This window comes from Elgaria multicarinata, chromosome 5 (genome assembly GCF_023053635.1).
Source record: "Elgaria multicarinata webbii isolate HBS135686 ecotype San Diego chromosome 5, rElgMul1.1.pri, whole genome shotgun sequence".
NCBI lineage: Eukaryota > Metazoa > Chordata > Lepidosauria > Squamata > Anguidae > Elgaria > Elgaria multicarinata.
This window is the reverse complement of record NC_086175.1, coordinates 42,228,357-42,254,386: the sequence shown is the minus strand read 5'-3', so window position 1 is coordinate 42,254,386 and position 26,030 is coordinate 42,228,357. Positions and strand designations below refer to the sequence as shown.

The 26,030-nt window shown below is 40.6% G+C and overlaps 2 protein-coding genes across 3 annotated transcripts in view; one reads left to right on the top strand and one right to left on the bottom strand.

Annotated features, from left to right (window-relative positions):
* Positions 1-5,168: 5,168 nt before the first annotated feature.
* Positions 5,169-12,619, top strand: ECRG4 (ECRG4 augurin precursor). The gene is made up of 4 exons (XM_063127477.1): positions 5,169-5,267; positions 8,744-8,791; positions 10,058-10,215; positions 12,289-12,619. Exons 1-4 carry the CDS (start codon positions 5,183-5,185, stop codon positions 12,448-12,450), a joined length of 453 nt encoding a protein of 150 aa, XP_062983547.1. The 5' UTR covers positions 5,169-5,182; the 3' UTR covers positions 12,451-12,619.
* Positions 12,620-14,033: 1,414 nt separating this feature from the next.
* Positions 14,034-26,030, bottom strand: part of UXS1 (UDP-glucuronate decarboxylase 1) — a 46,256-nt gene continuing 34,259 nt past the window's right edge. For both annotated transcript variants that reach the window (XM_063126214.1, XM_063126215.1), the window contains 6 exons: positions 23,750-23,869; positions 21,943-21,986; positions 18,795-18,855; positions 17,973-18,030; positions 17,145-17,248; positions 14,034-14,850 (listed from right to left, as the gene is read on the bottom strand). In XM_063126214.1, coding sequence (XP_062982284.1) covers positions 14,719-14,850; positions 17,145-17,248; positions 17,973-18,030; positions 18,795-18,855; positions 21,943-21,986; positions 23,750-23,869 — 519 coding nt within the window. In that variant the 3' untranslated portion in view covers positions 14,034-14,718. The remainder of the gene's footprint in view (positions 14,851-17,144; positions 17,249-17,972; positions 18,031-18,794; positions 18,856-21,942; positions 21,987-23,749; positions 23,870-26,030) is intronic.

Genomic DNA, 26,030 nt, shown 5'->3' with positions numbered 1-26,030 from the left:
GTGCACACCACACTCCAAAGACACCACTCTCTACCCTGAACCTCAAATTCTCCAGACCCAAGTACTCTAAACACCAGGAGCTAACGCACAGAGAGCGCCAACAATCCCCTCAGTCATTCCCTTATATATCACTCCTCCCCCTCCCAAGACATTCTAACTCCACCCACTCAGGTCAACATTCTAAACCCACCACAGACTTACCAATACAGACATACATTAGGGAACTGACTTGTGGGGTGTAACGCCACAATTACCTTCAGTGCTGTAGTGGTGAAATTTGTAGTGCAGGTGCTTAACATAACAGTTGCCGTAGCTGTACCCCAAGAAGAGTCCAAAAAAGCAGGCAGCTGTATTGATCCATATCTACAAACTAGCAGTTCTCAATGGAATCAATGGACAATGGAATCAGTTACCTAGGGAGGTTGTGGGCTCTCCCACACTAGAGGCATTCAAGAGGCAGCTGGACAACCATCTGTCAGGGATGCTTTAGGGTGGATTCCTGCATTGAGCAGGGAGTTGTACCCGATGGCCTTGTAGGCCCCTTCCAACTCTGCTATTCTATGATTCTATGCTCTCCACCAGGAAGAGATCTTTTGTAGAGCTAATAGGTCTTAACTGCCATTCAAGACCACAATACTTCTCATTACAACAGGGATAGATCACAACAATAGGTTCTTGCTGGAAAATCCATTCTCTTCCATCTCACATAACTACTATGAGGATTGCAACTAAGCTGAGAAGGGACAAGGAAGCCTGAGCGGTGTATAGATGATATCATAGTTCCTGCTAAGAGTCATGCTGGATCAGACCAAGGGTCCAACATTTTGTTTACACAGTGGCCAACCAGCTGTCAGCCAGCGACCCACAAGCAGGACATGGTGCAACAGTACCTTCCCAACCATCTTCTCCCACAACTGGCATATATGTAGGCTTACTGCCTCTGAAACTGAAGGTAGCACATAGCCATCAGGGCCAGTAGTCATTGATGGCCTTCCCCAGGAATTTGTCTAACCAAATTCCATCCAAATTAAAGCCATCCAAATTGATGCCACACTACATCTTGTATTAGTGAATTCCATAGTTTAACTATGCGCTGTGAGATCTGGCTTCACTACACCACTGATCATGTATATGGGAGACTACTTCCTCTGGGGCAGATAGCAAGACTTTCTCAGTAGTAGCATCCGCATTTGTGACATGCACTCTCCAAACAAAGCCCAAACCTCTTTAAGATTAAATGGGAAAAAACATGTTAATTTAAGCATTTGGGGATTGAACTTTTTCTGACATGTTGGTATTTTATGCTGTACTGTTGATTGTATTCCAATTGTTTGTGGATGTTATCAGTAAGTTCCTTTTAGAAAGCTGTCTTGAATTGCCATTTTATGGCAAGGAAGTTGAAGTATAGATGAACAAATAAATTAAACTGAATTTAGGAACACTCTTTAGACTGTTCAGGGCTCTAGGGCTGTAGCAGGGAAGCCTTTTTGTTCATGATAAATTCATTCATTCATGACAAATACCATACTTGCAAGCAAGACTTACTGTCTCAAGGTACAGACACAAAGAACAGCTGTACAAACATTTTCATCATGCAATTATCAGATTATTAAAAATCATTCTCAACTTTTCAATAAGCTGACAGGCACAGTGAACAGCCAAAGCAAATTTTGCCAAAGTGGATAAAACAGAAGAAGAAAATCCTTTATAAGCCTTTTTATGTCCCAAAGGAAGCCCTGAAAGATACCAACCAGCACAGAATTATTACATCATCCTCACAACTACTACCAGCAAGTGTGCAGATCCAAAACATGCCATATGACTTCAAGCTGTAGCTGGAATGACCACTGTTAACACCCGCAAAGAACAGCAATAGTAAATAGTAGAAGAAAAAGTGGAAGGTTGCAGAAGAATACTACTGTTTCTGCCTGTGAGTTATCTACTATTTTTGAACTATTGGAAATCATATATCAATGATTTCCAATTGAAATACACGGAATAACGGGCTCAAGTTAAAGGAAGCCAGATTCCAGCTGGACATCAGGAAAAACTTCCTGACTGTTGGAGCAGTACGACAATGGAATCAGTTGCCTGGTGAGGTTGTGGGCTCTCCCACACTAGAGGCCTTCAAGAGGCAGCTGGACAATCATCTGTCAGGGATGCTTTAGGGTGGATTCCTGCATTGAGCAGGGGGTTGGACTCGATGGCTTTGTAGGCCCCTTCCAACTCTGCTATTCTATGATTCTATGAAAACATCTCATTGGCAACAACGATTAAGGACTTCAAGGCAATCCCACCAAACAGCCTACCTTGGCTTAGTATTGTTGCTTTGACTTGAATCTTTTTTGGCATTGAAGGTACAAGTTACACATTTTAGGGAAAAAAGAATTTAAGAAAATAAACAGTATCTCATTTTGAAACAAGGACAGAGGAGGATTGGTGAGGTCTACTGGGTGCTGGTGTAACAATGGCATGTATCTCTGTGTCGAGGACTTCTTCTTTACTGTTGTTGCAAGAGATATGAGACATGTGGTTGAGAGTGTTGGGGAACAATCTCTCCCAGATTAAAGATCATATATTTCCTTAATGTAGGCTTACTTTTCTCTCCCTCTGTTTTTTGAAAGTACATCTCCTGCCCTCATCAGTAAAGCAGGTCAAGGGTGACAGACAACCTTGCATTTAGACATCTGGAACATTATTATAGTACATAAGATGTAGATGTAAACTTGTTTAGATGCAGATTCCTCTCCCCCCCCCCAAAATAAGATCAAGTGTTAACCTCCTGCACGCTACATCCGCAAAGGCAAAATGCAGCACTTGTAATAAGTCAAAATACTTAGGGAGGCCTTGACTGATGTGTTTAAATGTTCTTGTTATTTGGAAGAAACACACAATGGCTGCACATTTCTTGGAACTAACTTTAGCAACCAATTTTCTATGTGAAGTCCATTTAAGGTCTAACCTACAAGCGGGGGAGTTTAATTACAGTAATATATGAAAACACACTCAAGAAATTAATAGCAGCATAGTATATTGGGTGCTCTGGGCTATGATCTAGCCATACTTAAAGCAGATCCAGTGAAATCTATGCTATTTAAATTACTCACGAACAACTTAAGTCCTGTTGATTCCACTGCATCCATTTGAAGTATGATTTAAATCTGGATCCAAGCCAAACGATTTGCAATTGGAAATTCTGGACTATTTGACATTAAAAATTCCTTGCTGGGCTTCAAAAGACAGAAATTTTCATAAATTTTCATAAAACTGAAAGGTCCTTAAACTTCTGGGGGGGAAATAGATTTTGCATTTGGGTTAATATTAATAACTCATACAGTTGCAATCCTATATACAGTTACCTGGGAGTAAGACCCATTGAATGGAATAAGATTTACTTCTGAGTAAACATGCATAGGATCTCACTGACAGGGTTCAACTGATACCAGTAATATTTTGTAAGTTCTCATAGTTCACAGGTCCTTGTCAGGTATTTTTGAGGGGTGGGGTTAATACCTTATTTCTCTTTTAATTTACAAACTAACATACTCCTGCTTACCTAGGGAGCCCCTAAGTAGATACCACTACCTTATTTCTGAATGGCCCATCTTCCAAACAGATAGATATCTGCCCATCCAAATGTGGTATTAGGAATCGCTGATTCCTTATTATGGACAGAATGGTTAGAACCCAGATTTCAAGGTCTCCAGGGAGGTTTCTCTGTGTATGAGAGACACATTCCTACCCCAACCCCCCACAAAACATTTTGTATTAGCGGAGGTAAGCTGATCAGGCATTCTTCTTCCTTTGGAGATGCTCCTGTCACAAAGAAGAACCTATGTGTCAACACATTCGTTTATCCTGTAAGATCACAGAAAAGGTTTTGCTTGGCTGCTCCTTGTACAATAAGGAGCTGCACCACACCAAAGCCAGTATGCCCCAAAATAGAAATCTAGGAAGTAGCTTTTTTTACTTCTGCTGTAACCCTCTTGTGTTTCTTACCTGCCTTGCTTCTTCCATCTCCTTCCATTCAATGAAGAAAAAAAATCAGTTAAAGAAGAAAAGATGAACTAGCTGTACAATGTATTTTGATTGCTAGCACTAGGAGCTCACTGTCTGCGATCGCGCAAGAACTACCAAACAGGAACAAAAGTGATGAAACCCTCACAAGAGGCCTACAGAAATTAATACACCTGCTCACTCTTTTAGTGGAAGTGCCTCTAGGGTGACCATATGAAAAGGAGGACAGGGCTCCTGTATCTTTAACAGTTGCATAAAAAGGGAATTTCAGTAGGTGTCATTTGTATATATGGAGAACCTGGTGAAATTCCCTCTTCATCACAACAGTTAAAGCTGTAGTAGCTATACTAGAGTGACCATTTTAAAAGAGGGCAGTGCACCTGCAGCTTTAACAGTTGTGATGAAGAGGGAATTTCACCAGGTTCTCCATATATACAAATGACAGCTGCTAAAATTCCCTTTTCAATACAACTGTTAAAGATACAGGAGCCCTGTCCTCCTTTTCATAGGGTCACCCTAAGTGCCTCTCAATCTAAGGTGAGCAGCACCAGGCATGGTGTACTATGTAGAAAAGAGGGGAGTAAGGGAACACATGTCAGAGGTGCCCCAAATTATGTATGCTGTGGAGAAATTAGATAGGGAGAAATTAGATAGGTAAAAGGAAATACTCCTTCTGCCTATGTACACCAGTTGCTGGGGAACATGAGCGGGAGAGTGTTATTGTACTCATGTTGCCCAGCATTCTGTGTGATGCCCACAAGGACAAGCTGGACCCCTTGGTCTGATTCAGCAGGGAGAGATGGCAAGTGTAGCCTCCCACACACAACACAGCTGCGGGACAACACCTATCATCCCCAGGCAGCATGGCCAATGGCTGCGGTGGTTCATTATACATTATACTCTCCACATCTGGAGAGTATAATGTCAGGAGATGAAGTAACGGAATGTGTGTTGAAACTGGGCAAAACCTGGCTACTGCCAGCTTCTTTCTTCAAGTTACCACACGGCGGGTCAGCCTCGCTTTCCCCGCCCCGGAGCCCCCCCCCCTCCTTTTCTTCTTTCCCTCCCTCGCCTGCCCCTCTCAGGGGCCTCTCGCTTTTTCTCCTCGGGTAGGTGAAGGAAGGAACGCCACTCGCCTCGGTGCTCGGAGGAAGTTCCCACCAAGATGCTGCCGCTCTCTGCCTGGACCGGCCGGGGGGCGCTCTCCTTGGCCGCCTTGGTGTTGGTCCTATTGGTTTGCCTGAGCCCTGGTGAGTCAGACCCGTGCGCAAGGGAAGGGGTGGTGGGCTGGGGGTGGTGGGGACGCCCGTCAACTTAAGGCCCCCAGGGCTAAAGAGGGACGAAGAGGTTGCTTGCTTGGCGTGCTTGGAAAAAAACGGGGAGGGGGCGGATACAAGCATAGCCAAGGCTGGGGCCATAGCTCAGTGGAAGCGCATCTGTTTTGCATGTGGAAAACAGGCTGGAAGATGGCAGGCAAAAGGACAGGTGGCATTTTGGGACTAGGGGCATAGTGGTTGCATCTTCTTGCTACTCTTAAACTTTTGAAAATACAGACTCTTCATCAATACCTGGCAACCCTAAATAGCATGGCTGTGTGCTAATCAAGACACCAGAAATGACTACGCTCTCAAAATTAATACAGAAATATGAATCGTATCCTTTGATTTCTGCAGTATTAATGTAAAAGCAGCATCGACAATCCTGGCTAGATGGAGCGATGCGTTCCTATAAGCCTGGGATAAGCAGCCCCTGTTCCACCCGCCAAAATTCCTGCAGTCTCTGAGAGGGATGCCACTGAGGTTGAAGTCATAGAAATGACATTGCTTGAAAGAAAACTGGGGAAACTCCTGTTTCTAGAAAGGTTGCCAATTTCGAAAGCTTTTTCCTAAAGCTTTTAAAACTTGATGTTGTTCGGACCCTGTGTCTGCTTACTCTACCCTGTGCCTGTTGGCATTCTCTTCCCCTCCTTATTGTTTTACTATGATTTTATTAGATTGTAAGCCTATGCGGCAGGGCCTTGCTATTTACTGTTTTACTCTGTACAGCACCATGTACATTGATGGTGCTATATAAATAAATAAATAATAATAATAATAATAATAATAATAATAATAACCCAAAACTCCCACCCCCCAGCAAGGCTTTTGAGTCTTTAATAGCTGCACAAGAAGCAGAAATGCTTTGGGGTGCTTGCCTTGCCCAGGTTGGGGAGGTCCAGTGACAGGGGAAAGCTTCCTGTGCTGAATTTCCATTTTTCGCCCAGAGCTTTCAAAGGCTACAGGCACCTGCTAAGAAGGACCAACTTGTCAACTTCATTTCAAAGATCTCTGGATCAAATGCTGCGTTTTCCAGTGGAATGGTTTGCAAGAATAGATCCTAAATGGAAAATACTAAAATGCACATAACTATCAAGCTTTAGATTATATTCTGGCCTATTAAGGTTAAAACCATTAGCGTTGGGGGGCTGGAGTCATTGAAATTTAAAAACCCGCTGCCATCCATTAGCAGTGCTCCTTGGCTCTCAACAGTTTATATTAATCATAAGTTCAAAGGGGATGAACTTTGATAAGGTGCAGAGGCAACGACAGAGAATTCTGCATGAATTCAATGTCTACCTATCATGCTATGGCACCCTGTGTGTGTGTTAGTAACTGCTCCTTTCAGAAATGCTAGTTTTCTTTCCCTGGGCTACCTATGGACAAGGTTGTTTCTGCCCCATTTGTGGTATAAATCTATATCAGATGTATGTATGTACAGTTCTTGGCATCTTTAGAGCAGGAGTTGGCAACTTGTGGCCCTCCAGATGTTTTTGCCTACAACGCCCATCAACCCTCACCACTGGCAGTTCAATAGCAAGATATGTAGAAACTCACAAGTTCAGCTTTTTCCCAGCACAAAGATGAACCAACAAGAAAAGCTTAACCCATTTTTGAACAACCTTAGCAGGATCTACTACTACTTTATAATGATTTATAATGGGATTGACAACTTTTGGAGCCCAGGACACATTCCATATACTGTTTACAAACCACTTTCAAAGTGTTATATCCTGCTTGGTGTAGATCTGGCCATGGTGTCCTCCAAATGTTCTGGGCCACACAACTATTAAAATCCCTGGCCATTAGCCATGTTTGCTGGGGCTCATGGGAGTTATCATCCAAACCATATGGAGGGCACCAAGTTAGGCAAGCTTGGCTTAACCTGCTGAAAGTTTTGCATGTGACCCTTACGCAGCTGTTAAAGTCATACAAACTCAGTCTGGAAAAAATAAAAACCTTGCCAATTGTAGATTCTGTTGGTTCCAAATCCCCATTTCCAAAAGTGCTGGAAGGGAGTTGGCAGCATACATTCTGCTACAAATAGTTTTACATTAATACTGTAGAAATCAAAGGATAAGATTCATGTTTATGTATTAATTTTGAGAGCTTAGTAGTTTCTGGTGTCTTGATTAGCACACAGCCATGCTATTTAGGGTTGCCAGGTATTGATGAAGAGTCTGTATTTTCAAAAGTTTAAGAGTAGCAAGAGGATGCAACCACTATGCCCCTAGCCCCAAAATGCCACCTGTCCTTTTGCCTGTCATCTTCCAGCCTGTTATAGCAAGTAGGACTTTAGTTTTGACCCATGGTGTGCTTGTGAAGAGGGCCAGCTAAGGGCCTGATGGAGAAGGAAAACCAATGGTATAGTGGTTATATCCATTTAAAACAGTGCTATCAGATGAATGGGGAGGACGGTACAAGTTATCCATCCAGCAGGTGTCCAGGGGCCATATATACATTTTTAACCTCCACATTTCATAGTCAATTCCATTTCTGTTAATATTTTTTTTCAAATTAATGCCAATGTTTTTGTTTGTGTGTGTGCGCACAAACTCTGGAAAGTTATGTCTTTAAAAAAAACTTACACTATGAGTATATAAATCTCACAGTATGGATATAAATAAGTTTGGTTTTTTTTGCTTTTCTGTGTCATATGGGGACCCCAGCAGGAATCATTGCTATGCCCAAAAAGGCAATAGAAACAATGATGTGGATACTTTCCCATCTTACCCGCCCCCGCTCCAATGGTAGGTCTCTTTGCTCTACCAAAGGCATCAGGTTTTTAGCCCTGGTTATAGTTTAATAATTTGTGAAATATGTTCCACAGAGCCATCCTAGGGATCCCCCAGCTCCCCAATTAAAGGCCTTATGTTTTATTTGCCGTTTCTGTTTTAAAGGCATAATCTCCATGTTGACATATAGCAAATTGCAGGTGCCAGGAGCGTCAGTTTCTTAGATCTATAATTATACCTCTAACATTACGTTATTTGGAATGGCAACTCTTAGTTCTGAGTGTATTCACAGACAGAGGTATGTTTTGAAATGCCCATAATTTGTCATTGTTCCCTTTAACGCTAGAACAAAAGCAGCAGGGGAGAGCTATATTCTCTCCTGACATACATAGGATCTACACTACTGCTTTAAAATATTTTATAACAGTAGTGGCAACGGTTGTGGCCCAGGACAGACTCCATATACAGTTTTCAAAGTGCCATATCCTGCTTGGTGTAGATCTGGCCCTAAGCACAGAGATGGGGACCTATGGTAGCATCTTGTTTTCACTGCAGGCTTGCCTCCCTCAAATGGATATAGTCAATTTCCTATTAAGAATGTAGTATTTGTAGGAAATACTGTAAATCCAATGCATATATACTTGATTTAATTGATTTGATTTTGGATTCATTTAGGTGTTTCAAGGGGCAATAAGCTTAAGCTGATGCTTCAAAAACGAGAAGGTAAGCCTACCCTGTCTCAGGTGTCAAGGAAGGTCAGAACTGTGAATACCTTGTGTCCTGCAGCCCCATCTGCTGCTTCTCTTCTGCAAATTGATGTTAAGGGAGACTGATATGCAGAAGATAAGTGTCTTGCGAAAGAAAGGGGTACTTAACCTCTCTCCCCCCCCCCCCCGCTTCTTTCCTCCTGCACAACCCCTCCAGTTAGGTTTCCAGACCCACATTTAAAACAGACACAAAAGTCTAGAATCCTGGTTTTATCCAACGGATTGGTCTGGTTCGCATGTAACAAGAAGCCACCATGATGAATTTCCCTTTGGGACCACTTGTAGTAGTGCCATTTTGAATATTCAGGGCACAGTGGCGTGTAGCATAGCTTAATGTTATATGCAAACTTGGCAAGGGTGGATTGTTGGGATGGTTGACAAGCCGCCTGTAACCCTAAAACAACCCATGTATTCCTTCTCAACTTGCCCAATCAGCCTATTCTTGCCAGGTTCCCAAGTAGAGAGAAGCTTCAGCACCCACCCCACACACCATGGCATGAATATTCAAAATGGCAATCACTGCAATGAGAAGTCCCAAAGGAAAATTCATCCATGGTAGCTTCTCATTACATACAAACCAGATCACTGATACCTTGTGGGTGGTAATTTTGAGACCTAGAAACAAGACATTGGTAAGTCTATCCTCAAAGTAAATGTTCTTTAGAGGAAAGTTTGGCAGCTGCCTGAAGGATGGGAGATAGTGTCCTTTCTGATATCCATGCAGATAGTTCAAAGGATGTTGTAGGAAAACTAGTCCCTCTATTACTGTATTTCCTATCACAAAACCCAGAAGGGGAGCAATAATCAAGGACACAGATTGAGATAAGTTATCGATTATGTTAAGAATGTGTGTTATAGTCAGGGACAATGTCATGCTGGTAGAAAAAGAATGTTATCTTTTAATTGTACTTTCTTCTCTTGCATTAAATATATATGTAGGCATGGACATCAATAATTGCTTATTCATGACCTTCCACTTGTAAATCTAAAATACATCAACTTAAATTTGCAAAATATTACAGGGTCGGAAGCATGTGCTCCTTCAGTTGCTGTTGGACTGCAACTTCCATCAGCCCTAGCCAGCCTAACCAATGGTGATAGGTGATGGATGATGGAAGCTGCAGGCCAACAACATCTGGAGGGCCAAAGGCCCCATCCCTGATCTAGAGTGAACAATCTAGAATTAAGAGATCTCCACCCGCCCCCATCGCTCTCATTTCAGCCCCTGCTCCAGTTGAGGCAGAGGTGTCTGTCAAAGAAGATAAGGCCAAGGAATTTTTAAACAGCCTGAAACGCCAGAAACGCCAGCTTTGGGATAGGAGTCAAGCTGACGTACAGCAGTGGTATCAGCAATTCCTTTACTTGGGCTTTGATGAAGCGGTAAGTGGCAAAACGTTATGTTTAAACTTCTAAGTGATGCACTGGAATACTCTCTCTGGAATTGCACTGTGCTCACTTAAATTAACATTAAAGTATTTTATTTTCTTGTGAACAAAGAGTTTGTTTCCCTTTTGGATAGCTGTGGACACAGGGTTGGATCCAGACTTAGTGTAGACCTATTGCTTAGAGTAGACCCAGTGAAATCTATGGGATTTAAGTTAGTCAGTACTAACAAGTCCATTGATTTTAATGGGTCTACTCCAAGCATAAATAAGTCTGGATCCAACCCTGGTCCGGATGAGAATTCTCTAGTGCTTAATTTAGGTCTAGTTATATTAACTTCTCCCACGGCTTGACTTCTAAACATCAAGCGTCAGGGCAGCAGAATCCTTGGCAAGGGGGTTGTTTTTGTACCCTCCTACTTTCCCCGCTTTTTATGGTTTTTGAAAGCGCAAGGGAGTGGGGGTGGGGGTGGGGGAAGCAAAGAATACCATTTCTCTATGTGGCAAATGGGAAGTGCCATTTGTGCACATCGGGAAAATTCCAGGGAAGAATTGGCAAGGTTCTTGCACAAAAGTTAATACCAGGATTATATATATATAACCTGATCACAATTATTATCAGAGCCACGGAGTAAGGGCAGCAGCTTGGGAACACTGGCAAATGGCAATGGTGCCCTACTGGACAAAAGTATCAGGTAGCTGCGTTAATAGAAGTATAGCTTTAAAATCACATGAGGTACTGGTTCCTCTTTGTTTGGCCCTGGTTAGGGCTCATCTAGAGTATTGCATCCAGTTCTGGGGAGGGCAACCAGGATGATCAGGGGTCTGGAAACAAAGTCCTATGAAAGAAAGCTTCAGCATAAATTTCTTCTAAATATTCTTCTGTGACAGAGCTTCAATTAATAAGGAATTTATAACACATACTGTTTTAAAATGAAGTAATGTGCTAGCTGATTGGTGTAGGAAAAACTATCAGACAATCAAAACTCCACTTAATAAGCTGAGATATGAACTATCTGAACACAGCCACTTTTTTCCTCCCTTTGCATGAGTAGCAAAGTAGCCAGGATGCAGAACTTAATTACTGTTTCTTGGTAGGTCAAAATTAAGAAACTATGGTTAATGGCTTCAAAACAAAGATTATTATCCTAATTTGTTTGGAAGCCATTAACCATAATTTCCCAGTTTCGACGTAACAGGAAGCTGTTGTTAACTGCTGCATCCTGGCTTGTTTCCTTACATATACAAGAGAGGATCGAAACAGGTCCATATTGCTATATAAAGTTTGTTCATAACTCACTTATTAAGCAGAGATTGGATCGTCAAACATGGCCATTGAGTTACATTCCATGGCTGTTGTGTGGTTTGGCTATAAGGCTAGTTAGATCAGGAAACTAAAATAAAAATAAAAATTAAGCCACTTATTTAGCTTTCAACTCACTTTTAAAACCATGAATCAAAAGTATTCACAAATTTAGGAAGGTAACATGAGAAAAAGCCAATAAAACTGGAGAATGTCAGAAATAGCAAAGCTCATTGTACTCCTCATCAGTTGAGATGCAACTGAGTTTTGTAACTTGTTGGAACAGCACATTCTTACTTTTCATGTTTAGGAATGTTCAAATATCCATCCAGTACAAAGTGACTGAAAACAAAAGATTCTAACTTAACCTTTCCACTAAACAAAGTGTGTGAAATGTGAAATCGTTAATAATTCATAGCCATGTGAAGTGCTTATGTGCAAATGCATCTTCAATGTGCACACTGTCTGATGGGTTGCATTTTCAAATAAAAGCCAGTGAAGCAGAGCTTTAAATCTGCTTTGCAATTTTTTTTTAAAAAAATCCATGTTTTCATTTGTTTACTGTCAGATAACTATGGTACCATTATCCTGTACTGTGCATAAAAGGGTACACATAAAAATGATTTTGGTAATAGTATAAATGAGACAAAATTCAAGTATAAATGTTAAACTAAGCTGTTACAGTTCTTGCAGCAGAGAACTTTCGCTGTTTTTATGAAGAGGTTGCGTAATTTAGCTAACTGCTACCACTTTTTTTCTTATATGCAGAAATTTGAAGATGACGTCTCCTATTGGTCAAACCTACGCCGTGGTGGCCATGAATATTATGGTGGTTATTACCATCACCATTATGATGAAGATGCACCAATTGGCCCAAGAAACCCACATACTTTCAGGCATGGAGCAAATGTCAACTATGATGATTATTAACCTTTTATGTTTAATAACAGCAGTTAAGAGTGATAATCTCTAATATACATTTACTCTTCCTTTTAACTAGCTTGTTAAAATCAAGAAAATGGTTGTTATGAAATGTTTGCATATTCAATCAGTAGCACACAGTGTATAAGTGTTAGAATTAAAGCTTCCTGATAAACTATTTCACCAAAGTCCTGGAAAAAATACTTAATTCAAAACTGTTACCTTATGAAAGTCTATCTTGGGCATTTCTATAGACCACAGTGGATAACTCTCTATAATATGATGTTGATAAAGTCTGCTGTTTACCAAAAATCCCAAACAAAACATAGCTTGAAGCAATAGATTGATTCTAAGACATCCACATAATGCTAACCCACAGGTTGAATTCTGAGTTATTATGATGTGCTAACACAGCCACACTAAGAAACCATGGATTATTAACCATGAACAACCTAGAAGAGAACCCATGGTTTCTTGTGAGGCTGTGAACTCTGGGTTATTTAAACCATAGGTTGTCGCTATGTATTAACTCAGGACTGTGGGTTGTTTCACCAGGCTAGAGGCAGCAGGGAAGAGCAGTAAAAAAAACTCAGCCACTCTACCCATTGGCATTACAGTACCGCAAAGGCATCTGGGATACAGGGGGAGGGGAATAGGCAAAGGAGGAGGGGAACAAGCCACTGTTTGTTCAATTGTCTGCCAGACAAACTTGATAGGGTAACAAATTGTTAAACTATGGGTTAGCATTTTGTGCAAACCAGGGCAATGGCTTGTTAATTGCAGAGACGGTGCAAGTGTTTATCTTGAATCAACCAAGCAAGTAGTATAGCATTGGTGCCTTTTTGCACCACCTTTATCAGGGCAAGGGTTAAAAACCACCATCACTGTTTGGCTCCAAGGTAGATGCCCTTCAATCAGGCAATTTATTGCTCATGTGCATTGTGGTAGCAATTTTCCCCACAGCTGTAGGGATAGTGCTGTATGGATAAGGTCTACAAATCACTTCTCTCTGCATGGAATATCTAAAAGTTTAGAACACACACACAGAGCTGCCTGCAGAGATGTGTTAAACACAGCATATTGCTATGATGGCTGTGAGTATAAATCCATTGCTACTTCAGTCTTGCATCATGACAGGCAGGAAGAGCAAAGGTTGGACAAGCACTCCCACAAATGCATTAATTCCATCTGAGCAAACATGTTTGGTGTTAAAAGCAAATAGGGTTATGTAGTAAGGTTCAAAATCTTTTCCACTACTTTACACAGAAGTGATGACATTGCTTTTGTAGGAGTCTTGCACTTGTGTGATTAAATTAGATCAATCTATGTGATTGGGAGCGGGGTTGTGTTAATTAGTACTGCAAAAAGCAAGAAAAAGATTAGGGGTAAGTTGTTATATACATGCTTAACTCTTTCATTTAAATCCATGGGATTACCCTTAACTAGATTGTATTCAGTGAGATGTGTTCTGCTTGAAACCTTACCTAAGATTGATTGAATCAATTATTCAAAGAGGAAGGAATGCCAAAGTTTCACATTAGCTTGCTATTTCCTTATATCAATATGCAAGAGGACACACAGACACCATCATGGAATTTTTACTTACTGAAATCTGTAAGTTTCAATATTTTATTAAAATAGCATATTCAACCACTGGTAACCAATAATACATTAACTTTTGCCCCAGAGTATGCACAACACAGTAGTGATTTAAAATAGCATTTATCCATGATAGTCAGTGAAAATATTTTCAAATTCAAGTGTGCAACTACAACTAAACTTTTGAAAAAACCGATTTAAAAAGAATACGTAAAGCTCTCATACAGAATTTTTATAATCCTATAATACTAAATGCCAGTGTTTGTCACCTGACAATACTGCTCACTTTTCCCCCCTTTATGCATAGTATCTCTCATTTAAAGTACCCACTTTATAAATAAATCAGCATTTCCCTATCTCATCTGCAGCTTCACAAAGAAACTAGTAAATAAAACTGTCGAGGACAGTCACAACAAAATGATCTCACAGCAAGATATAAAACTTGAAGATACTAAAAAAGGATGCTTCTATTTTACATAAAAAGACAGATTTAAAAAGTGCAAGGCAAAGATTGCAGTTTTCTTATTTAGGCACATCCACTTCTTTAAAGCAAGCTTCAGAGTGAAATTCCAGTTTTTTCTTCTTCATGATACCTGTTTCTGAAGTCTTTTTCAAAAAGACAAATTACATCTTCTCAAATGCAAGGTAAGGAATTTTTTTCCCTGTCCAACAGAGTTGTCAGTTATGTCTGGTTCTTCCTTTTTTTATCCTGGCAGGTTTTGGTTTGGGAATATATTGATTGTTTGCTTGATATTCCAGTTCTTTCCGAAAGTAATGAATTGCTTTATTTAAGCCTTCTTCCAACGGGACCTGTTTCCAAAGAGAAAGCATACAGCCAAATGAACCTACTCACTGCTTTAATAATAAAAATGCTTCTCTGGTCATCTGGTTCTTCACCATTATTATAACCGTAACACAACGAAGTTACATTCAATTATGTTTAGGTACCTTGCCAAATACCCGAGAAAGCAATCTTCACACTCAAGAGGCAATTCCTGTGACAGCTGTAAAACTGACTCTTTCAACTACCCCTAAATGTGAAGTGTGGGTAACTGGTAGTCTTCAGATACAACTTGCCCAATACTTCCAAAGCCTTCTCATTTGCCCACTGAACTCCCTCTTCCTCCACATTAGCTGCAAAGGTTTTGGGATGGAGTGGATACAGGAGGAGGCATGACTCCCTCTTCTTAGTGCTTCTTTTCCTTTCCACCATCTAAAACATCACTGAAGACGAAAACTGGAATATAATCTATATAGCCACAGGTCCTTACGTTCTCTTTGCTAGCAGCTGGGAGGAGGGGCACTTGTTCATTTTGATAAATGCAAATGCTCTAGCTTGTGGTTATTAACATATTTTAACTGCAGTCCATTCTGAAGAGTATCAGCCCCATGTCATACAGACGGTGTCACAGAGTGATGTTGGAGCATTATCTCAATCATCAGTGCAGTCTTTCTTGCATGCTGTTGCCAGAGCCTGCACAACCCCTTCCAATAGCATAAAGTTGAGGTAGTATGGGAATTTACAAAGCTACCTGGCAGACAGCTGTTGTCCCAAAGTTCTGGGCAGGCTACAGAAATCATAAAGTGGTTAGTGATTTATCACTCCCAACCAAGGAAGCATTATTTCTTGCTCATTCCAATCACCTGTGTTACAAGGCACCTGGACATGGACCATGAAGAATGGTTCTCTCCTCCACCCCCAAAAGTGGCTTCTCCAGCACACTAGATGCCTGCTGGAACTGATGATCTTAAAAACCAGCTCTCAAATTCCATTCCCCCTCAGAATTTTCCAGATTGACTTCAGGCAGGTATGTTTTGAACAATTACTTAGTGAAGCCTTATACTACAATCCTATATCCACAACTGGAGTAAGCCACGCTGAACTCCATAGGGGCTTACTTCTGAGTGACATGTACAGGATTACACTGAACTTCACAGATACACACAACCTGGCAAAATAAAAAACAATACAAAATTTCTTGTTCATGCACAAGATTATATAAACTCACAGGGAAAGAGACTCATATAGTTGTACTTTACTTACTTCTTCATGAAAAGGATTGCTATGGTGTACGCATTACCACCATTTAAAAAAAAAACACAGCAAAAGCTCTTTTTGTTGGACTTTCATCAGTAGACTGCATTCAGCAGTGCCCTTCCGCCAGCAGGCCGGACACCTCTGGCAGATCAAATTCTCCCTTCCCACTGCATACCCCAAATCTGCTCTCGGGGGTTAGGGGACCCTCCAAAGTAGTTTGGGGGGATGTGCAGGGGGGAAGAGAGGAAGGGAAACTCAAGTTGTGTAAACGAATGTCTGCTCACCAACAATTTAGCCCAGTGCTTAGTTCCTACACATTTACCTGTGAGTAAACCTCATTGAGCTCAATGGGACTTACTTTTGAGTACACATAGGATTGTGCTGTTAGACCTTTAGATGACATATGTGAAGTAATATGTCTAGGCTAAGGAGGCCTGGTATTAGTCACACACTCTACTATTAAATTTTACCTTCCACTGAACTAGCTTCTGTGTCAACAGAGCTTGACAGAGGCTTAATCTGAAATCTACACACTACTTGTTAAGAACATGCAGACAAAAAGTGTTCTATTTTTCTGTCAGCAGTGCTACTGCTCTGAAAATAGTTGTTAAGGTCTCAAGGCAAGGCCAAGCAATTTAGTCCAAAAGGCAGAGGCCACAATTAGCTTTTAGTGTTCAATGATGACCTAACAATCAATGATAAGCATGTTTTGGTAGGAGCTGAGTTAAACCCACATGCAAAACGGTTGCACATACTTTCCTTCAGTGCCTTTGTTAAATCACTTTGGCTCTTAGGACTCTCTGCTGATTTGTACTGAATTTAACTAGCTTTGCTCTTTGTATTAAGAACAAATTGTAGAACTGTGGTCGTTTTCCATTAGCAGCAGCAATATTGATTTTTTAAAAATACCTTTCCCCACTTCTGCCAAAAGGAAGTAGCGCAACACAGAAGTAATTTCATTAGATTTGCCCTGCATAGTTAGAAACACTGAGAATTATGCAGTAGGTAATATTATATTTCGAAAATGTTCACATTCAGCATTTTTACTCTAGCAGTATGTACGTACCACAGGTTCCCAACCAAGTAGTAACTTCGCTTTCTTGATGTCAGGCTTTCTTTTCTGAGGGTCATCCTGAGCTTCTGATAGAAACTGGATTTCACTTCCACTACCTGTGAAACAAAAACACAAGCACTAAGTATCTAGGCATGTTGTTGTTGACAACTATGCATTGGTGGTATTATTTACAGCTTTTACAAATAAGTGAAAACAAGCTCATTCCCATACAGTTCACACATATTCCAAGACAGGCTGCATTAAAAGCATCGCAACAACACAGCTTTCCTAAAATATAACGTACACAGTCAGCAAACCATGAAGGGTCAGTACAGTTATAATGTGCCTGTTCAGACAACACGCTAAGCCATGGTTAGGCTGCTAACTTTTTTGTAGCAAATGTTTAGTGAGTGTATTTAAACTGTCCTTATGTAGCCACCATGGTTAGGAATGGTTCACACAACTTGCAAAGTCATGGTTCACATGACATGCTAAGCCATAATGTGTAGCTTGCAATGCTTAGTCATTGTGGCTTAGTGTGTCATCTGAACAGGGTCAATGTGGCCCAAGTTTCTAGCCCATTGTTAAGAAAAACTGTGTTCTGTGGTTATGCATATTTCTCTCCCCTCACAAGTGAATGCTTCCCTTCTTTTGATATTTATCAGATTTAGCGTTACATCTGCATCATATTTTCTCTATTTAGAACATAAGAACATAGGAAGTGCCATGCTGTCCCTTTATAGCTACAAACTACAGTTTGCAACTATTGGATACATACCAATTGATACAAATATGCCATATGCAGATTTTTCTCAAAAAGTAACTATGCATCATACTTACCAACAAGCTTTTTAATTAACTGGGCAAATTCTAGAATAGAGTGCTCTTCTGGGTTCCCCTAAGGATACAATAAATACTATTAAAAGGATATTTCAAAAGCTTATTTTGCAATAGGATAACTAGCAGAATAATAAAGCCTTGGATCCTAACTTCAGTGGCATGAAGAGAATGGGGATTTCAGCCTTTCCATTCCCTCTGCCAGCAAATCTACTCTTGAGAATTGGAAACCCTCTGGAACAAAATGTTAAGGAGGCTCAGGGGGCTGTAACAGGAAGGATAATTGCCACAAGTCAGGGATTCCACCCCACCCATGTCTGGAAGTGCCTACTGCTCATACACCCTTGGAGCCAAACCTATGTCAATAAACATTACTACATCTCAGAGCTACCTTTAGGGACAAGTAATATTTACTAATGTGAGAATCAACACCTTGGGGTATTTTTTGTTTTGATAACAGAATCATGGGAGATGAAACCTATTTTGATGAGGAAAGCCTAAACAGTTTATTCTATTGTTACAAAAGCAGACCACCACACACTTAAGTTATAAAACACTGGCCTGCAAATGCTTTGCACACAAACAGGAGAAAAGGAAGTAAGTAGATTCGTAACGTTGGGTGTACTTTCCTTTCTTCCTATTACGCACATGCCCAGAAGAAAAGTAAACCATAATGGTAAGTAGCTACTACAATTCTCAGACCTACATAGTATAATTTCCCTCCAGTAGATTTTGGATACAAGGATCTTGTCTCCCTGTAACTTCATTTAGTTCATGTACAGAATATACATCAAGAAGAAGGCTGGAAACAAATTGCTTGCTTACCAAGTTAACAGGACTGCTAACATTGCTGTTCATTAAGGCCACCAGTCCATTCACAAGGTCACTACAAAAAAGAAGACACAGCTTGAGTAGAGAGTAATTTCCTTACATTTGCTGCTTGACACTGCACAAATGCTAATTCCTAGGGGGAAATAGTGGCAACATTCCTGGGTGGTAGTAGCTCTAACTTAAGTGTAAGCTCTAGAAGCAAGCAAACCATAGCATGTTTCTTGGGAGTCCAGCAGAGCACATCAATGGGTGAAGTAATAAATTCCTGCCGTTACTATTTTAACACAGAATATTTTTGATACCAGTCACTTCTTCAGACAGGATGCATCCTACCAGTGCATTGAGAGAACTATATGATCAGCTGTCAAGCTGCCAGGATGAGATGCTGGAGAACATGCAACTCAAAGTAGAATCATAGAATAGTGGAAGGGGCCTATAAGGCCATCGAGTCCAACCCCTTGCTCAATGCAGGAATCCAAGTACGAAAAGCTGATTTACCCAGGTCAATGAATGGACACAGCAGGGATGCTGGGAACACACTCACAATTAGTGTCAACCGCTGTTAAAAAGTTCGGTCTTTATTGATTCAGGTGGAGAATTTTTTAGTAAAACTGCTCTTAGAACAATGCGGTGTGATGCCTCCATCTCTTTGTCACACTGAATTTGGGTTGTTAGCATGCATGTGCACTCAATGCAGTTGCAGGACGGCAGCAACTACTGCTGCTCTGTTAAAAAAGCAGAGAAGGACAGAGAGCCCTCTCCTCCTGACCCTCAACTTCCAAATAAAGCTCTTGCTTCTTTCACTGAATGGTATCTTAACGCATTTGTTAAAATCTCCAGACGAGTAGGCATATTTAAGTGTAGAAGCAAAAATGACAAGAGTACCATGATGGTTAACAATGGTATTGTGTCTTCAGTAGACTAGAGCTTACTTCCACCATCTGTGCAGCTAAACCCTCTTTCCAACACAAATTGCATATCCAGCCTGTAAACACAAGATGGCAGCAATGGATTATGAAAAAGAGAAGACCTAACTTTATTGTGGCTTCTAGTATTACCATTGCTTTCAAGTCTAGAAATATCCACAGGCGGTTTTTGAAAATCCGCACCTTGGATTTTAAGATTTTTCGGTAAGCTACTCATTACCAGGGGACTTATTTCCCACTTTGAGAAAACAGAGTAGCTGACACAAAGGCTTAACATCTATTTCAAACTTGTGACATGCTAGACACTGGGCAAGCAAAGGATACTGGAAGAAAACTTTGGAAGAACTCGATGTAGGGTCTGCCTCCAATGGCTAGACTGTGAGTTGATTTAAACGCAACAATGGCCTTGCTGAAAGGCACCTATATGGAAGCATTTCACTCTGAAACAGCATTATATTCACAAAGCTCTTACAATGTGTACTAGCTAAATGGCATCTGCCTGGGCCAAAGATTGCTGGTGTGCCCATTATACATACATATGATCTAACCCATGAGGTTTGATGCTGGGAGCGTAGGGTACTTACATGTATCAAATGCTTTCCAGGGGCATATGCTGCTAAGAGCTTTAAGCTGCCCTAGAGGAAATCAAGAGCAATGATTCCAGGGTAAAAGGTACTCTCCATGGACTGTTTTTATTGTTGGGTGTTGTTTTTTAAATGAAAACTATCAATAAGAATCCTCATCTGCACAATTATAATGCTTTAAATGGGATTAAAATTTTCAAACTTCTTTCACTAGTCTGGGATACTCTTGTATCTGTGCACATGTGCAGAGACGTTGCACGCAGCAACTGGGATGGGGATGAATCCAGTAGAAGGTCATATGTTCTGCATACAGAAGAACCCTGGCAACGTCTATTGAAAGCATCAGAGGTGCTGAGAAAGACACTTGCCCAAGGCACTGGGGAGCCAGTCCAGTCAGAAAGGACAGTGCTGAGCTAGCTGGAACAATGGGTTGACTTGCTATAAGGCAGCCTCTTAAGTTCAACCAGACCAAAAAAAACCAAAAACTTCTGAATCAGCAGAACTTCCTGGCTTTCAAGTAAGGCGGCACAGTTAGAAGGCAGAATGCTGGTTTACTATTGCTCTTGGCAATGTCTTTTTATACTTCAGTCTAAGTGGGGCACGGGTTGCTACGTCCTTAGTTGCTGACAGGAGGCAAAACTCGAAGGAATACTCATGAAGTTCTCCCTATCTACATTTCTCCCAATCTTTTATGGTTTCAAATTACCTAGTTTGGTGAGCCACTCAACCCATTGTTGCTGTTTTTAATGTCCAGACTTTGTTCACATTGCTGTGCATGAGCAGATTGAAGCTGATTCCCACCCCCACCCCACCCCCATGTCATTTCCCTTCTTCTGGACTACCGACTGAAAGCGGAGGAGGAGACGCAAAACTAAAAACTGCAGCCAAATTGTGTATACGTGAATTGCAAAATCAAGAACCCCCCAAAGTTAAGATCTGAAGGCAGGTGGCAAGAAATGAGAGGTGGAGTGAACCTGATGAACAACCTGCCCAGTAGAATTCTGAGGGTTAGTTCTAAAATACTCCAGAGCAGAGGTGGACTGAAAAACGCTACTCTCACTTCAAGCTGTGTAACGCGGAAGGAAACTCGCGTAAGAATGCCTGCTCCCAACTGTGAAGCAAAAAGCCTTCGCTGCTCCAACTGCTCATGCAAATACTCGTCCCACGAGCAGGGCTTTTTGCACAAGCCAGCCTCCAATACATCACTGGAACGGAGGGGATGTGCTTTGTTTGGCTGCTAGTCATTGGAGCAGCTTCAGCAGAGATTTCGCTTTAGATCCCATCAAGGGAAGTAGTTTCTCCTACTTAAACTTTCTAAGAATAAGTAAGTGCAAAAAGAGATACTGGTTTGGAATATTAAAGGTCACTGTCATCCGTCATTTATGTACCGTTTTCACACATTAGGTTACTGTACCACTAACCAAAATAAGTTGAGAAATACTGTTCTAAACAAACTGGGTAGTGAATAACGTGGAGAAAACAGCACCAAATAGTAAACTAATGAAAACTAATGAAAGCCACATACCATCACCACTGCATGACCACTGTTAAAATACATTCTCCTCTCCCCCCACCCACCATACTTCACATTTATTCTATTGTTTTGTTCAGTGTCCCATGAAGAGAATGTACCTGACATACTGGAATGCTCTGGTTTGAGTGCCAGGCCCATACACCTAGGGGGAGAAAAATACAACCAGCATTATTGATGTATGATAAGCTATGAGCGGTATCAATAACGTGTCGATCATTAAAAAAAAAAGTGTCGAACATTTTGTAATAACATTCAGATAAATTACCAATGCATTTGTGAGCATGTATTTAAAGCAAAATCTACCTTGATCTATTTAATTTGTAACTGATTATCTGTGTCTAGATGCACGGGAAAGTTACCTCACACACCTCATGGACATTTTGATGCTTTCCATAAGGAACTCAGGGTGACATAAATGGGTTTTCTTAGGCAGTCTTGCACCCAGTTTTCCCCCCTCCATTTATTTTTCATTTCTGCACCAATTTATTCTAACAAAGCAGTCAGCATTTTAACGCAAAATCTACAAAAGAGGTTTCTTTCTTTCCTTCGTTCTTTTAAAGATTCCATCCCAGCTCTCTCTCTCTCTCTCTCTCTGTAGATGTATATAAATGGAAGAGAAAGAATCCTAGTGTGGGTTACAAAGACTCAAAGTCATCCCTTGAGCCTTTTTTGATGGTTTGAAGAACTGAAAAATTTCCACCCTCTTTATTTTCCTAGTGCAAGTTGAGAGATTGGGCAGATCACCATGTGCCCTAGCAACAGTCTTGTCAACACACAGTCTACAAGAGCTTTGCTAGCACACAGATGTTTGCCAGAAAACAATGCATTTCAATCTTCTGCAGGACGAATCACGAGATTTTATTGTTCTTCAAAATGAGTGCAATACATCAAAACACCCATGTTTGAGAGTCCTCCTGGAAAAAGGTTTTATTTTTATTTTACAACATATTGCAGCTCTGCTAAGCTAATATAAAGTATTAAGGAAAAGATGGTATTTCAGTCTTTAAAATGTAAATTTTGTAAATGCTATAAGAATAATTTTCTTATTTTTATAGCATTTACATATAAGAATGATAACCAAAGTAGCCAACTGCCAGATGCTGTCTGATCACACCACATGCTATTCGATACCAGTTCACACATACATGTTTGCCAGCTCTTGACCTGTAGCATCAAGTGATGAATGGATGTGTGAATAGCTGTCACAATAAAGCATCACGGATGCAACTCCCATGGTAATGAATGTCAACTCAAAGACACCTTTCAGTTTACTCATTTGGTTGAGAGTATTGCTTGATTACTCAGTGATGTATGTACATGTGTGAACCTTCCTTTTGCAGAAACTGATTTCCTTTAAGATCAATTTTAACTCCTGTTTACGGGCCAAATAAATCAAGTGACAACACAAGATGGAACCTTTCAAAGTAGAACGTATTATTGGATAGTCAATGTAAGACACAGACAATTGGATAGTCAATGTAAGACACAGATTCCTTTAAAAGTGTATCATTGGTGCTTCTGGAAAAAGAAAACTCAGTATATTCACTAAGACTGCAATTCTATGGAGAAAATCCTAATGAGCATAGTGGAGCTTACTTCTGAGAAATCATACATAGGATTATGCTGTAAATGCAGATGAACCTTGAATTGAACTATTATCCAGCACAATATTTTGACTTTCAGCACCATTTTATGAGAAGTACTTGATTCTCTGCACAGCTTTAAGATTTCATGAGGCTATTTATCCAGGGCCTTCCAAGCTCAGTTCATGATCATAAACTTAACAATTCCTACAACTGATGTTTCACAAAATGACAGGCTTTGGTTAAAGCTATTCACCTGCATCTTCTCTGACTATCTAGTGAATAGTAATGAAGTTCAGAGGACAAGAAGGTAAATACATACGGTTAAGGGTTCTCCCTGAAGGGCCTGCAGGATAAAGTTACTGACAACTCTGCCATCATTCATGTGCATCCGAGGGCCAAAAGTGTTGAATATTCTTGCAACTCTTACTTCTACACCTTCCTGAAAACATAAAGAAGTTTTTTAAAAAATTAATAACAAAACAAAAACACCCTACCAAAGGTAGTTCTACCCCAGGCTGAAGATAATCACCCACAAGACAAAGGTAGCCAGTGAGAGAAAGAAGAATAAAATATTCCCACATTGTGTTCAAAGCTTTATGGAATTATGCCAAAACATGACAAACCAACTGAAATCACGTAATACAAATAGAACATGGTTTTAATTTGATTCATACTGTGCAGTCTGCTGACAGAGCTACCACCTATGATATTGCTGTTCCCAGAACTCTTCTCTCAGAGCTTTCTTTGATGTACAAAGGAATGATCTGTTAAGGGATGTCCAGGTTGAACTAAATGGGTTCCTGATTACATTAGGCCAACTAGGATATGAGATACTGCAATCAAGAAGCAGAACTGATACAGCAGGGTTTAGCCAAGCATGTTTGTCATATTCCATAAGGAATATGACAAAGTTACTGTATCTTGTGAGGTTTCTATGGTCTAAAGGAGTGGTTCTCAACCTGTGGGTCGGGATCCCTTTGGGGGTTGAACGACCCTTTCACAAGGGTCGCCTAAGACCATCGGAAAACACATATTTCCGATGGTCTTAGGAAACTGTATTGACTGAACTATGTCATGTATCATCTTTTGTATTATTAAAGCTATTGTTATGTATTATTTTCATTAGCAAACCATCCCATGACAATGGATCGTGTAGAGAAGAACGAAAATAATTTTATGGTTGGGGGTCACCACAACATGAGGAACTGTATTAAAGGGTCGCGGCATTAGGAAGGTTGAGAACCACTGGTCTAAAGGGTTGCTAATATCAATCCTATAGATTCAAATTTTGGGTGGTGGTGAAGGAATATTAGTTTATTAGCATATTCTCTACTCTTTTCAGAGCACTGAGAATGGGTCATAGCTGATTGTTCTGTCCAGGTAGCTTGCTGCTTAATTTCAGCAGAACAACTGCTTCCTCAGGCAGTGTGGCCTAGCAGGGTTTTAGTGTTGTATTTGGACCAGGGAGACCCAGCTTCACATGTTCAATAAGCCAAAAAGATCCCTGCATGTCTTCAGAACATAAGAGTTCTACTTGATCACAGCAAGGGCCTACTTAGTCCAGCATTCTGCTCCCACAGTGGTCAAGCAAATTTCAATGGACGAGTCCAATTTAGCACCCTCTCGCTTGTATTCACAAGCAACTGGTGTTCACAGGCATACTGCACGTAAAATATAGCCATCATTATCTTTAGACCATTCGTAGAGACTGTTCTGTTTACTTTTGCTACGATCAAATTTATAACATGCTCTAATTAAGACTTCAGCAACCTGGTCCCGCTCAAAATGTTTTGGACTTCAAATCCTATCAGCCCAAGTCAACAAGGCTAATGGCCAGGAATGCTGGGAGTTGTGGTCCAAAACATCTGGAGGGCAACAGGTTGGGAAAGGCTGCTCTAATCACAAGGGTATTTTTGTTTGCTTTAAAAAGCAAGCCTTCAGGGAGACCTCAGACTCCCCATTAAAAAGTGTTTTGAAGCTAGGAAATGTTGCCAAATCTGATCCACTTATGTGTCATCTGTAACTGGGTCGCTTCATCCAGAAATATTTGAACACTTAGATTTTACATTATCTTTTTAAAAGTTTAAGTCTACCCCCTTAGCAGCTTGACAAGAAAGTCCAGGGGATGTCAGAGTGGATTGCACATTAAAATGTAAATGGGTATATGATTAATTTATTCCCATTCTCACAAGAATATTGCTCCTGCCCAAACAAGAAGTCCAGTGGAGACGCACATTTGCTCCTCCAGACACTAGTGACAACTTAGGAGGCGGAGTGAGAGCAAATATTCCCTCACCTCACCATTCAACAGTTTTCCCAATTGTAGAGTTTCCCCCTTGTTCTATAGGAAATGGAACACACAATGGAAGTGTCTTTCTAAAGGAGTTGAAGGGAAAGTGTTCCCCACCACAACAGTTTTATTGATAGACGACCTCAGGCCCCAGAACTAATACTATGTGTTACTCAGATTTGGCACAACATTCTTTCAAAATTTTCTCACAGAGAAAATATGCTGGCAGTAATTATAGTGGACTCCCCAAAGATGGAATGGGAAATCTGTTACTGTTGCTAACGTCAAGTCCCTTGAGTAAATTTCTCCC

Bases quoted from the DNA above. Each gene is read 5' to 3' on its own strand.
- ECRG4 (XM_063127477.1), top strand. From the start codon at position 5,183: ATGCTGCCGCTCTCTGCCTGGACCGGCCGGGGGGCGCTCTCCTTGGCC. The intron at 5,268-8,743 runs GTGAGTCAGACC...GGATTCATTTAG, and splicing joins ATTGGTTTGCCTGAGCCCTG to GTGTTTCAAGGGGCAATAAG. The intron at 8,792-10,057 runs GTAAGCCTACCC...CTCTCATTTCAG, and splicing joins GATGCTTCAAAAACGAGAAG to CCCCTGCTCCAGTTGAGGCA.